This window comes from Talpa occidentalis, unplaced genomic scaffold (genome assembly GCF_014898055.3).
Source record: "Talpa occidentalis isolate TD23 unplaced genomic scaffold, MPIMG_talOcc4v2.1 talOcc4.3, whole genome shotgun sequence".
Lineage (NCBI taxonomy): Eukaryota > Metazoa > Chordata > Mammalia > Eulipotyphla > Talpidae > Talpa > Talpa occidentalis.
Genome location: NW_023603184.1, coordinates 20,516,813 through 20,532,003, shown reverse-complemented (window position 1 = coordinate 20,532,003; position 15,191 = coordinate 20,516,813). Strand labels below are relative to the sequence as shown.

Below are 15,191 nucleotides of genomic sequence, written 5' to 3'. Positions count from 1 at the left end.
ACCATCTTACACCAGTGAGAATGGCACATATTAAAAAAACTAGCAACAACAAATGTTGGCGAGGGTGTGGAGAAAAAGGAACTCTTCTGCACTGCTGGTGGGAGTGCAAACTGGTCCAACCACTATGGAGAGCTGTGTGGAGATTTCTGGACCTACTAAACATAGAGCTTCCATATGATCCAGCAATTCCACTCCTAGGTATTTACCCAAAGGACACAGAAACATCCATTCCAAAGAACACCTGCACCCCTATGTTTATAGCAACACTGTTTACAATAGCTAAACTTTGGAAACAGCCCAAATGCCCAAAAATAGATGACTGGATCAAGAAGATGTGGTACATATACACCATGGAATATTACTCAGCATTCAAAAAAGATAAACAGATGCAATTTGCAGCAACATGGATGGCACTGGAAGGGATCATGCTCAGCGAAATAAGCCAGAAAGAAAAAGGAAAATACCGGATGGTCTCACTCATAGCAGGAATCTAGAAAACTTAAATAAGGGACCAGGAAAATGAATAACTATAAGAAAGTGAAAATCAAAATCAACAAAAAACTATGAACCAGAGACACTTTTTGGGGGGTGGGTGGTGGGAGGGGAGGGATTGGGGTCAAAATGGGGGGTTGCAATTGTATGGGGAATATAAAAATAAAATCTATTCTTTAAAAAATAAATAAATAAAAATAAAAATAAAAAATGGGCTTCCTTGGAATGGACTTTTATGTTCATGTCTTGCCTACAATAGCTGTATGTCTGACTCCCCAGTAGAGATTAAGCTTTTCTGTTTCATTTCCAAACCAGTTGGGCTCCTTTTTATTTGGCTGTAAAATTTATTATCGTGCAATTTGAAAGAATTTAAAACTTCAGGTTTGAAATAGACATGAAATCAAAGCCCTAATCCATATTTCTGCTCTTGCAGTCAAGAAAAATCCAAGCCCAGCTGAAGGAACTTCGTTATGGGAAAAAAGATTTATTACTGAAGGTAAGCATCTTTCTCCTTTCCATCTCGTACTTGCTAGTCTGAGAACTCATTTATATAAAACATTACTATCCTACCTTTAATTTCCAGATGTTTACAAGAATTAAGCTCATTTGCTGCATTGAAAATGCTTTTACTTTTATGCCTATTTAATGGTGATAAACTTAAATATGTTTTCTAGCTATATTCTTAATCAGAGGCAGACATCATCGAAAAGTCCCTTTGTAATCTGCTGTTATTTTTCACATTGAGGAATACTGTAGTTTAGAATATTTATATTGAAAGAGCATATATTGAGCATGTTTCCATTCCAGCATTTTTACTTCTGAGGATCTCTGCATAAATGTCTTTATTATTAAGATTCTTCATATTTAATCATTGTTGGTTATATTGATGATTGATTATATTGGTTGCTGATACTTTGCTTCACATCCCTATCAAGTCAAGAATATAACATATTTATATCATTGTATCCAAATTTTGACAATTTGGGTGTATTTTGGTGACAAGCCAGAATCACCAATTCCTTTTGAAACTTCCACATTAAAATAGCATGTGTGCACTTGAGTATTTCCTCTAGAAATCAGCCATGTCCCACTTGGTATCTCCACTCTATCTCATGCTGGAATCAGGGACATTATCACTTAAATTTCCATGTAGGATCAGCATGTGTCAGATCATTTTCTGATTATTTGAGTCTTCTATAAGGAAATTTTGTGAAACAGTTGTCCCTTAATTTTTAAGCCCTTGTGTAATTTAAGATAATTTTTGTGCATCTGTCTCTCATCATCTTACACTTAACCACAAGCTAAAACATGTTTAATGAGCAAAAGCACTTTCAGGACCATTCATTTGTTACAAGTGTCAATTCATCTCCTGTTAAATGAGCTTTGTCCCTAAAAATGTAGACAGTTTGCAAAAGAGGTTAGTTAGTGGGGTTACTTTCTTAAAAGATTTAACATAAGAAACTTTAAAATTTTTAAGACATATGTATTTTGTTGCTCAAAATAATTTTACAAGTCACTCAGGGCAAGTAACATTATCACCTTATCCTGGATCAGAAAAACCAAGTCTATGGAAGTTAAATGATTTCTTTTTTTTTTTTTTTTTAGCAGAATTACTAAGTAGCTGAGTTTTGTTCTATTCTAAGTCTTTTGGCTCCACTCACATTTTTCCCATTTATACATTTAAGAAGTATCTATAATAATTATAAGATCTAAAGGGCAAACATGAAAACTGGAACTGTAAATTAGTGACACAGACTGTCAGTAACTAAAAGTCAATGCTTTTTAAAAACAGAAGCATTTTCAGTACTAAACTGTGATACTTTGGTTTTATAATTGGCAATTGCTTAGGACAGGTTTATTTTCTGACTTCATACATTCTTGTCACATACCTTACTAGTTTTTGAAACTAGGATAAGAGTATGTTCTGTAGGTTGGATATAGAGGGAAATTAATTCACCTTGTTCAAATCAATTTTTCAGTCTTGTTGCTTCCATAATTAAAGCATAAAAGTCAACTAATATTTTTTCGATTTTTTTCATTATATATAGATATGGAGTGATATGCAAAAGTATATATTCAAACACTGAAAATCACATCATAGAACTTTTTAAGAAACTAAGCCCAAAGCTTTAAGGTGACTTATCTATGAGTACACAATTGCAATATAAGTCTCCTAATTTCATGTTCATTCATTTGTGCAAAATTATTGATTGAGCGCATATTATCTGTCAATTACTGAAGAAAGTTTTCTTCCATTTGACTAAGATGCCTTTGATTTGAAGATAGTAGATAAATTCCAAGAATATATTGATTTCTCAGAATTTTTCATTATTTTGTAATGAAATGTGGCATGTGGCATTTTTCTTGGAGGGGATTTTTTGTAGTTTAGGCATCCAAAGTTAAATTATTTAAGAACCACTGCTTTACACATTAACCCTCACATTTTCCTATTTTATTTAGGCAACAGTAAACAAAGCTTTCTCTTACTTTTATTAATTATAAATAATGTTTGTTTCATGTTTCTGTAGTTTTCTTTTTTATTCTGCTCAGTATTAGAAAATTGAGTTGTATTCTGCAACTTCCAGACAGGTAGTTGTTTTAGAAATAATTTTTAGAATGTTTATCACTTTATTTTTTTTTATTTTACCATTGTAACTAATATTTTCCATAATTCAGGATTTGAAAAAAAATATGTTGTGAGATTACACATAGGGGGATAAAAACCATGTTAATTGGCATATGCCAAGAACTGTAAATACATTTAAAAAGTGAGTAACTTTGTGTATACCCATAGCATTCATTTGCCTGTTCCACAAATTGTTAATGCATCATGGTGTTCTTTCCCAGTAAGTGTGAATCTAGCTTCAAAATTATTCTTATTCCAAGATTTGAAGCTGTTCCTAAAAGACAGTCACAGTTACTACACAAAATAAGCCTATTTGCCATCCCTGAATGAACTTTAATGAACTCAGTTTTCAGTCTCTAGAGAACTGCAGGATTTGTTCATCATTGCCATACCATTGAAGTAAATAATAATTGCTACATGTTCACCAAAACTTTGCAGAGAATTCTAAGGCTAAGAAATGTAGTGAATAAAAGTCATAAGTGGGAGTCTCTGTGCAGAAAATCAAAATAAAGACAATTAACTTTAGATCAGCCCTAGAACCTTACCCCTGGGGTTTGAGAAAATGGGGTGAAATTTAAATTGTTGATCTTTAGTAGGAGATTCCTAGTAGGTCAAACCACTATGGAAAGCTGTATGGAGATAAACTCATGCAATTTGCAGCAACATGGATGGAGCTGGAAGGGATCATGCTCAGCAAAATAAGCCAGAAAGAAAAGAAAAATACCGCATGGTCTCACTCATAGCAAGAATTTAGAAAACCTAAATAAGGGACCAGGAAAAAGAATAACTATAATAAAGAAAAAATCAAAATCAACAAGCAACTATAAGCCAGAGACACATTATGGGGGTGGCGGGGAAAGGAGGGGTTGGGGTCAAAATAAGGAGGGTGCACGTGTATGGGGAATATAAAAAAAATAAATCTTACAAAACAATAAATAAATAAATAAATAGTTGATCTTTTCTACCTAATCATTATTTTTAAATGTCGTAACGTTTTTTTTTTATTATCTAGAAGATGAAATTGGTGGAAGTTTGAGGAAGAAAGCAGTTATATAAAGGCTGGCCAGTTAGGCATGACTCCAAGAAAGGAACTTGGCTTAGTGGAATATAGGGTTATGGTGATCATTGTGCTAGATTTTTCTCCCGCATTCTGTTTATTGAAGTAACATCTCTGTATCTGCTTCAGGGGTTGTAAGTTCAAACCTCCACAAATGTTATCATTTCAATCCTGCCTACCACCGGTGGCCCAAAACCTTCTACCATGTTCCACTGGGAACCCCCCTCCTCCACACCCATCTCATCACCCTCCCCTTCTGGTTGCCTTAGCTTTGCAGTCAGATACTAATTGTTTTTACTGCTTTGGTTTTGAATGACCCCTTGTTATGTTTCTCTGTATTCCATATATAAGTGACCGCATCCAGTATTTGTCTCTCTCCTTGTGACTTATTTCACTTCATATTATCGTCTACAGTTCCATCCATGTTGCTGTTACCTATTCTTGTCTTCTTCATTATGTTTTACATATGTCTTGGCTTAGGAAGACATACTCCCACTGAGTAGGGCCCTCAACCTTTACTAAGTGCTGTTGACTCTGCTTGCATTACATGTAGAGCAGTGGAGAATCATGGGCCTTTGGGAATGTTATATGGAATATTCCAATGTTCATTCTGGGCACAATCTTCACCCACTGATGCCCTGGTTTCTTTACAACCCAAATGCTGCTCCTTATTTTGTGTGAGATATCAACTGGTTTTTTTTTTGTTTGTTTGTTTTATTTTTATTTTTATTTATTTATTTTTTTTTTGTGGGACCCTCGGCGGCCAGGGAACAAACCCATGCTGCAGAGGCTGTGGGCAGCCTCACAGCCCAGCTCTCAACTGCTGCGCCAGCAGGGGAGGCCTGAGATATCAACTGTTTCTTCTGAGCACACTGAAAGTTCAACATGTGTTTCTGATCAGAAGTCCTCTGAGTTCTGAAAGTATAGGTTAGAAAGTTTGGCCTTGGGTAGAATTACTGCTCAGAGGCATAGTATTTCATCTAATTAAATTACAGTGGTATCTCCACTCTCTAGATTTTTTTTTTTTTTGGTATTTTGAATGTTAAGTACAAATAAAAAACAGTGAAGAGAACAGTAACTTCCCTCATTATACAATTTTTGTAATGACTTGTTGATCATTTCCTTTATCTTAATGGTAATGCCAAATATAATTTCAGAAAACAAGAGGAAGTTATTCTCCTTTGTATACTTCTTTGACAACACATTTAGATGTTCTCCTGGGGATGGCAGGAGACAGATCAGAAGTATATTTATGAATTTGCTTTATAGCCCTTCATTTAATTGTTGTTACTCAGTGACTAGGATGTTTGTTAAGCCAAGCATAATAAAAGAAGACGCCAGTTACCTCTGAAGGTAATTGCATAGAAAGGTGATGTAACTGACAAAATTTAAGGGAATGTTAAAAAGGAGAGTTTTCTATAAATTTCACAAATTTTGAAAAAGGAACGACTAGCACATGAAGGCAAAAGCAGAATCCTTGAATAGAATATACTGGGAGTCTTTTATTATGGCAGCACTACCATTTCAACTATTGCCCTTATATATGTCTTTATTTTTTAATTAATTAAAATTTTCATTGAGTGATATTTGGATACCATCATCAGATATTATTACCATAGTGCAACCACCACCAGTTACCCATAGTTCTCCACCATAGTCCATTTTGCTTCCTTCTCTCTTTGTTCTTAACCCTCTCCTACTCCCTCCCCCAAATATGCCTTTAAAGACAAATTTGATTTGAACTTAACCTATTGGAGAAACAAGTTATATCAACTAAGTTTTCAATAACACAGTATCTTCACATCAGAAGATCATATAACACATTCAGTTCTAGTCTCAGGAACAATATTTGTTAAATCCCCCAACATCATTGCCTCTGTTTGTAAGTTGGACAATTCAAAGCTAGTTTTTTACATCTTACAAAATTCTAAATGTTGGAGAATTTCCTTTTCAATCCTGATTACAGTTGATATTTTTATGTATCTATTTGATTCCCATGAAGATGCCAATCATATATATAGAAATTCATATTTTTATGGAATCCATTTCCACCACAATCTTTTTATTTTAGTTCTCTTCTTTATTCGTTGTCTCTACTTGCTCTTTCTTTGCTCAATGTCCACTCTCTTTAAGAACTCTTCAGAAAGAACATCTAAATTTGTGCTATAATTGTTTTGTCAACCTCATGAACATTTGTGAGTTTTGCCAAAGGTAAAACACAATTTTCTGTTAACAGTGAAATAAACTGGCAAGGTCAGGTGGGATGTGTATTATTTGAGTAGGCAATGATAATGCCTATGCTCTGAACTCATACTATTTAAAGTGAAGTAAAAATAGGGCCTCTCCAGTGGCGCAGCGGTTGAGCGCTGGGTTGCGAAGCTGCCTGCAGCCTCTGCAGTGCCGGTTCGATCCCCGGCTGCTCCCCGGCCACCAGAGGAGGGTCCCACATGGCGCGCAGACCTCTCCTGCCGCCCGCTGCTCCCCTCAGCAGTGTACCTCGGTCCTTCTGCCTGCTCTGCTCCCCGCTCTGGCTCTGGTGAATTCTCTCACCCTCCCGCGCTTCTGACTGTACCCAGTGCATGTATAAATGAAACAAACAAACAAATAAATAAATAAATAAAAAGCATGCCTCTATAAAAAAAAAATTAAAAAAATAAAGTGAAGTAAAAATATACTGTTATCGGCACAAAAATTTCAGGGTTTTTTCCCAACTACATAATCTCTTCTTTTGTCAAATGCAAAATCTCTATCTTGTCCCAGCCCTAACTGCCTCCTCTCCAGAAATAGAAGTGTGAAAATTTCCCAGTTCTGGAACTGTCTATATCAGATATATTATACGGTGTGTGGAAATTCTATGAATTTTTTTTGTGTAAAATATTTTTGTTTAAACGGTGGCTTTTGTGACAAGTCAGATAAAACATATTACACAGTTATGAAACACATAATATGAGGCCGAGGCATGTATTGCATGCCACAAGAGATAGGAATGAGCATTTCTGAGACTATTTTACAACTTTAATCTACATACAAAAGTCATTACTTGTGTCAAAACTCAGCCACACCTACTGAATATTTTGTCCACTTCTTCCAAAATAGGTATAAAAATGTATTTAAAAAAATATGTATTTGAGGCCAGGGATCTGAGCTCTTTAATAGCTCTTTCATCTACCTGGAACCTGAACTTAAGTAGTGTCTTAGCTTTGTATGGTATCAATATCTCTGTCAGTAACTGTGGATAAGATTAATCCATATATTGCAAAATTATTTGACAGATTCAGCTGGGATGATACATGCAAATGAGTTTTACAAAAATATTTTATATACCATTATCAATTAACTATTTTCAGTTTTGATTTTGTTTTCCAGGGGAGAATTTATTTCCCGAGATATTAACAAGTCACTTTTTCAAAGTTTAAACATTTGTTGTTCTCAGTCTTCTCCAAGAAATGCATCATATCTTCTGATTAGGTCTTCATAATTCACAGTCTCTGAGATACGTAAAACTACAATCCAAGATTTTATTCCTCTTTAAGAGGCAGAACTGCCTTTAACACCAGGGAACTAGAATTCATTCACTTTATTTTAAGCACGCACATTTGTTTTACTTATGTTTTAAGACAAAAGAGAATATTCTGGAGACAAAAAAATCCTCTTGTTTTATAGTTTTATATTATTTACATGGCAGTCAAGGACTAAGGGCATAATAGCTTTTCAGACATGAAAATTGTTGGGATATATTTATTCCCTAATAAAGTTTTTACATCATGAATTTCTTTATTAAAGAAAATAATAGATGTAACGATGAAGAAATAAATGCATGTCTAAACATAATTGTAGCTGACCCTTTTCTGAAGACAGATTATATGAATGATTACATATTCTTTTTCAACTGTCTTTAACATATTGTTTTGTGGGAAAATAGATGGAAATTGTCTCTAATATTAGTTAGATGTATAAGAAGCCTTTACTAGTATAATTTGATTTCATGCTTGGCTCTATCTTAGACAAATTTGATACACTGATATAATGACAATTAATTCATTAAAATATATAAAATCTTCAAAAATAATATTATTAAAAATAGCTCTTTAGATTTTTTTATTGTTTCAAATTGAGAGAAACTATGTTATCTCGATATTACAAAACTCCTGCGTTCTTCATGGGTTGCACTTAATTTCACTTTATATATTTTGTGAATAATAGTGATCACATATTCCCAGTCACTTATTTGAAACCTTCATGTGCATGCTATTTAGATTTTCATATTAAGTTAATTTGTAACACTTTAGTCGCAACCAAGACTAGTATCTTTTACTGTTTAATTCAGGATGGGACATGATTTTTGCATTTCAAACATAGATGGTGTATGGCTCAGACAAAGTTACAAGATGTTTTATTATAGTAGCTTCTGAAATAATGTCCTTTCATTTACTTTGAATTACTTTGTTTTGGTGTGATGGTAAGTGGGATTACTTTCTTAATTTCTTCCCTCTTGATCTCATTGTCTGTAGTATGGGGACAATTTTTGTGTATTGACTTTATACTCTACCATTTTGCTATACTGTTGTTTCAACTAGTTTTTCCATAGAATCTTGAACATTGTTTATGTATATTATCATGCCATCTTCAAGTCATGATAGCTTTACTTCTTCTTCCCCATTTTGGATTCCTTCACTATCTTATAATTGTCTAATGCTCAACCTAGAACTTCCAGTACTATGTTGAACGGCAGTGGTGAGAATGGATACCTTATCTTGCACCAGATCTTAGTAAAAAGGCTTCAGTTTTTCACCATTGAGAATGATATTAACTATGGGATTGTTGTAAATGGATTTTGTTATGTTAAAGTATGTCCCATATATCCCATTTTTAAGGGTTTTCATCAAAATGGAAGTAGGATCTTATCAAATGCTTTTAGCATCTATTGATATGTTTATATGATATTTATTTTTCTTTTTGTTGATATGATGAGTTATGTTGATTGATTTTTGAATGTTGACCCACTCATGTCCCTGATTTGAATCCCTCTTGGTCATGGTGAGGAGAGAGTCACTGATCAGTAGACATATTCTTACCACATTAGAGAAGCTTAATTGAAGAGTGACTTTAGACCAGACCATGATGGTATTGCATCAAAGTCTGCTCTTTCAGTTACTCAGTAAATATTTGTACAAGAAAATAAAGTAAAAACTCAAAAAGTAAAGGGGCAAGGGTGCAAAGGGTTAAATCACAGCATTGTGGAGATTTTGGCAGCCACTGCAGCACCAGTTCAATCTCTGACCTGGGTGTTAACCCACATGGTGCAAAAGACCTCTCCTGTCTCATCCTCTGGTCCCTCAATAGTGTATTTCAGTCAGTCTACCTGTTCTGCTCCCCACTCTGTCTCTGGTGAATCCTCTCACTGCCCCACCCCCCCTGCACCTCTGGCCTGCACCCCAGCTCTTGTATGCATAAAAAAATAAAATCTTAAAAAAAATTCAATAAGTAAAGTGAGGTGTGTTGTCTTTATTGACAGTCTAAAAACTGTGCAATGACTTTAGCATGCATCATTATTTATTTAAACTGTCACATGAACTTGTTGAAATACATGTTACAAGTGGAAAGAGACAAAAGAAGAAACTGGGTAACATGATGGTAGGAAATCATGAGGGACATTAGTGTGATGTTAATAAAGTGTGAATATTTTTATAAATAGTAATTCCTTTTTTTGGTGGCAAAAATTTCAGGCATCTGGTGGCTTTTATATGGAAAGCAGCTTTCCTTTTTGTTTTGTAATTCTCTTGCCATGGTTCCTGGTCATGGCTGATCTTTCCTGCCAGTTAGGTGTGTACCCCAACAACTTGGCACCATCTAGGTGCTTCTAACTGATCAGGAGATCCAAGAGTACTGGATCTGTTGTTCTTTTCCTTTTGCTAGTTGCAACATAAAGGTCTTTTGACTTCAAAATGAGTCTAGGACAAAAAGAGAGAAAAAGGTAACTGATTATAAAAACATTTTAAAACATTATAAAAACATTACTCAGAAAATAGATTCCAGAAAAACCATGTCACAATCTAGTATTTTTATATTTCTTTTTAATAAGTAATTTAATGATAATGGAAACTATTGCTACTTAATGGAGTATAAAACTTTCTCATTTAAACCTAGACTGCTAGACTGTGAAAAGAAGTAAAATTAATTATCCTAGGTAATAAGAAAAAAGTGGGAATACTTGTATTGGTCTTACCAATGTTAGGCATTTAAAAACCTGTGTTTTATTCCCAACAGGAATCTTTATCTTCACTTCCAACTGAAAAAAGAGGCAACAATATGAAAAACTAAAAGCAGAAATTGTATATCTAACCCTTAGTCTAACACTGTTCCTTAGAGTAAGAATTAGAAAAAGACAAGTACATTTATGCCTCTTTTGCCTCATGTGTAAAATGAGATTAATTATAAATTTCATATACTTTGAGAACCTAATGCAATGATACAATAAATCATCAAGTTAGTTTAGTGCCTCGCATATATTAAATGTATAGCAAGTATTAACTATTTATTACTGTTCAAAAAGAAGGAAATCACACTTTTACTTTCTACCATAATATTGATAACCAAGTGTTTTGTGTTCTGCTAGAAGCTTGAGTCAAATCCAGACTTATCTACTTTTAAGTGAGTTGTATAACTTCTATGAACTACTTTCCTTCCTGTTTAATGGAAACCTTACTCCACTGCAGAATTGGCAGGGAGAGATAGGGTATGTGAAACAGCAACTTAGTAGACACTCTGCAAATGCCAATTGCCATCATCTGCCCTTCTAGTTTGTTTTTTGAAATAGAAAGGTAAACTTTCCCCTCCTGATGTAGAATTGAGAGGTGCAGCTGTGTTTAGATAGGAGGGACACAAGTGTAATCCACAACATATCCCACTGGGCATGGAATTGTGAATCCTTTCATAACCTCAAGGGAATAGTGGAAAGTTCTTTTCTTTCCAGACTCCAAGTATGAAGATATTGGGGCAGCCTGAGTTGTTGACTATCAATATATTATACTTCATAATTTAAACAAGCCTTCTGGCATATCATAGTTGGGTTTTACTCATTTAATATTTATTATGGCTATCTAAAATAAAGCTTTATTCCATGAATTGTAATATCAGCCTTTTTTATTTTTATTTCATTTCAGGCTATAAAATTGTTTTACTTCATTGTTTTTGTATTACAGTTACAGGCTCTACCCCTTGGATATTGTTTTGAACTTTTAACTCTTTAGTGTCTCTTATGAGAAAACAAAGTATATTAGTTAAAAACTCTAGTTGCACAGATATGAAAAAGAAAATTATGGTTGAAACCCATATTCCCACCGTTATCCCCATCTGAAAGAAAATTTATAGCATATTTATTTTAAATCAGCTCTATTGAGGTATATAGATATTTAGTATAATTATTTGTTTTAATTTGGACAAAATTGCTAAATTTTCACCCACCCATAATGATATGTCCACATAATGAAGACACACGACATTTTTGTGATCTCAAAAGAGAAAGTTATCTCAGTTAAGCCCTTCTCCCATCTCTAAGATTATTGTGTTGCCTTTGATGGGATGTCATAGTAAAAAAAAAACAACAGTATAATGTTTTTAATTTACCTCCATTGTTCTGTCAATCATTTGTTCCTTTTTAATTAAATTCCATCTAACTTCATTTAAGTGGATGAACACACCTCTTTTTGTTTTGCTATTCATCTGCTAATTAATACTTTACTTATTTCTGGTGTGGGATTATTGTGAATAATTCCGCTTTGAATACTTACACTGAGTCTTTTATGCATGAATATTTTCATTTTAATTGGTCAACCCTAGAGTAGAATAGTTAGAAAATGCTGTGTCTGTTTAATTTTATAAGATACTCTGGAGTTGAATGTTTTACTGCACTCCCATCCACAAAATGTAAAGGAATTACATCTTTTACTTTCTTTCCCAAATAGTTGATTTGGTCAGGTTTTTAAACTACTTTATAGTAGTTGGGTATTGGTAAAGGTTAGGGTCATATATATGTTAAGTATCACAACTATGTGTCATGAGCAAGAAATACTTTTTCATTAAAAAGTAAACAAATAATAATAGCAAGTATTAGTTTAATGGTTCAGTATTGACTAGACAGATTGCTACTAACTCACATACACGATCACATATAATCCTCTCAACAAGTCTTTAAATCACTGGTTTCTAATTTTATATGTACATTAAAATTGTTTTTAAAATTCTAAAGTTCAGGCAACATTCCAGACCAATTAAATAAAATATCTGTAAATGAAACAGAGAAATTCATTTTTTTTGGAGCTTCCTGGTTGTCTTTAATGTGCAGTAAGTTTGGGAACCACAACTTTAAGGTGAGTCCTACTATTATCAACCACAGATTTCAAATGAGATAACTTAGACACAGAGATTAAGACACTCTGAGAGGCTGTTTGCACCCAAATGTTACATTATATAAATCAATAAAATTACATATGATTTGTGTATATTTAAGATTATATATCTCATTATATAAACAAAACTGCACATATAAGAAGACGAAGTATTTGAAAATTAATATAGAGAAGAAAGTCAGAGAACATGATATCTCGTTGGCTGATTGGAAGTGTGGTATTGTGGCTAGAGCAATTAACAAACATTTATTCGGGAGACACTGGGGCTTCAACTGAGTTTGGAAAGACAAGTCAAAATGCAGGTCTCCAAATTGGGGAAGTTTCTCTGGGGCAGATGGCACATCATTGTCAGATGGTCTCAGGTCTATGAGAGCCTGGGGAATTTGAACTTGGCAAATAGTGAAATGAGCCACTAGTGACCTGGCAAGAGCTTATACAGAAAGATGTGCAGAAGTTAGGTATTATAGTGTATTCCAGTATATCATTTATTAAAGCTTTCCTGAATTTAACTGAGTAATATGGATGGATTTATCATGAATGCATGTTCTATTCACTATCTACACTTACAGAAAGTTTTGAGTTTGCGTACACTGCTATAGAAAGCAGTGAGTGCCAATTCTCTTTAAATCTGTGCAGTGAAATCATAAATTCTTTGCAAGCTGGAAACCACATTTCAGCATTAATTGCCAGATGCCACTGGCAAGGAGCACATTTCCCTGAATAGACTGCTATTTGCCAGTTCCAGAGATTAGCAATATAATTGGATGTCAAAATGCATCCTTTCCGCATCTTTCTCCACTCCTCCCTGCTGTTTTCATAATAGGAAAACCTGAAAGGAATGAAGCAGGTGATCTTATTTAATTCTGGAACTCAGAAGCCTACAGTAAGAGGTAGAGAGATGTTTCCAACACAACTACATGTATTCATAACCACAGAGAATAGTAATTGTAAAATATTTCTTCTGAATATTTTTCTACATGTTAACGTACTTTGTATTGGTTCAGACTCACTTCACCAGTCCTGAATCATTGGCAGGATTCCCTAACCTCATTCTTTGCCTCCTCCAAGCCTTCTTTCTTCTACATGAAAGAAAGAGGACTTCTCTTATTAAATTTTAATGTGCCCCTTATTCCACTTCTAAACCCACCACTGTCTGTCCATTCCTTACATGGTTAAGGCCACGCTCTCCAGCATGGTCTGAGAGTCTCAGCCCTACCTGCCTTTTCATCTCATCCATATTGAGCACCACACAGTAGAAATCTTCTATTTCTTGTAGTTTTCCATTTATTATGTGTTTTTCTTCTTAAGTTTGTTTTCTTTGTCTGATCTGTCTTTCTAACATTTCTTTGCCTGACTATTTCTTGATAATGTTACAAGTTTTATTTGAGATATGCTTCATGTAACATGAAATCTATATTGTAAAAATCATTGGTTTTATTATATACACAGATGTCTGTGACCACACTCAGAATCCAAATTTAGAACACTTTCAGCACCACAAGAAGATAACAATATCTAATAATGGTCACTGCCTATTCCCCTTCCTACCAACACTAGGCAAATGTTCTTCTAATTTATGTGCCTTTCTACTTTCACATTTTAAACATTTAGTATAAATCGAATCATATACTAGCTGGTATTTTGTGAGTGATTTCCTTCACTAAGCATAATATTCTCAAGGCTCATTTTCTATAGAGCCTATTTAGTCATCAAATTATAGTCATTAGCTTGTTTCTACTTTTTGGATATTATTAACAATGGAGAGAGAAAGTAGATTTGGTTCTTACACAGTTTGGCAATCTCTGCAACCTGATGTGATTGTTTAACCCAAGAAGATGAGAAGAAAGTAGAACAATTATATAGAACAATTATATAATTTTAGGATATATTTTATTGTCATTCTCAATTATGATATCTGCTTCTCTTCTCCTTATTTCATCCTATGAATTGAAGTTATCAAAATGTGTCATTTCGTTAATCCAATTCAGCTTTTCTTCTGCTCCTTGTGTGTGCTGTCATTATTGACAATTGTATTACATTTATAGATGTTACAAGAGTAATAATACTTGATATAGATAATATGGTTGTTGATAATTGAAAGAAAATAAGAGGAGAGGGCTGCGATTATATCTTAGAATTCTGTTTTTTTTTTAAGATTTATTTATTTATTTATACGAGCACTGGGTACAGTCAGAAGCGGGGGAGGGTGAGAGAATTCACCAGAGCCAGCGCAGGGAGCAGAACAGGCAGATGGGCTGAAATACACTGCTGAGGGGAGCAGCGGGCGCGGCAGGAGAGGTCTGCGTGCCATGTGGGACCCTCCCCCGTGGCCCGGGATCGAACCAGAGCAACGGAGCTTCGCAGCCCAGCATTCAACCGCTGCGCCAAGGGGAGGGCCATCTCTTATAATTCTTAATTACCTTACTAGTACTCCTTTTTAAGGATTTATTTATTTATGCATACAAGAACTGAGGTACAGGCCAGAGGTGCGGGGGTGAGAGGATTCACCAGAGACAGAGTGGGGAGCAGAACAGAGGTTCGTCATTTCATGAACACTGAATTACTATCTGTCATCACTCGCTTTCAGTCTGAAAAATCTCCCTTTGGT

At 34.4% G+C, this 15,191-nt stretch overlaps 1 protein-coding gene across 1 annotated transcript in view; it reads left to right on the top strand.

Annotated features, from left to right (window-relative positions):
- LUZP2 (leucine zipper protein 2) overlaps positions 1-15,191 on the top strand; it is a 310,023-nt gene that overhangs the window by 247,119 nt on the left and 47,713 nt on the right. The window contains exon 7 of the mRNA XM_054699333.1: positions 926-988. Within this exon, the coding sequence (XP_054555308.1) occupies positions 926-988 (63 nt within the window). The remainder of the gene's footprint in view (positions 1-925; positions 989-15,191) is intronic.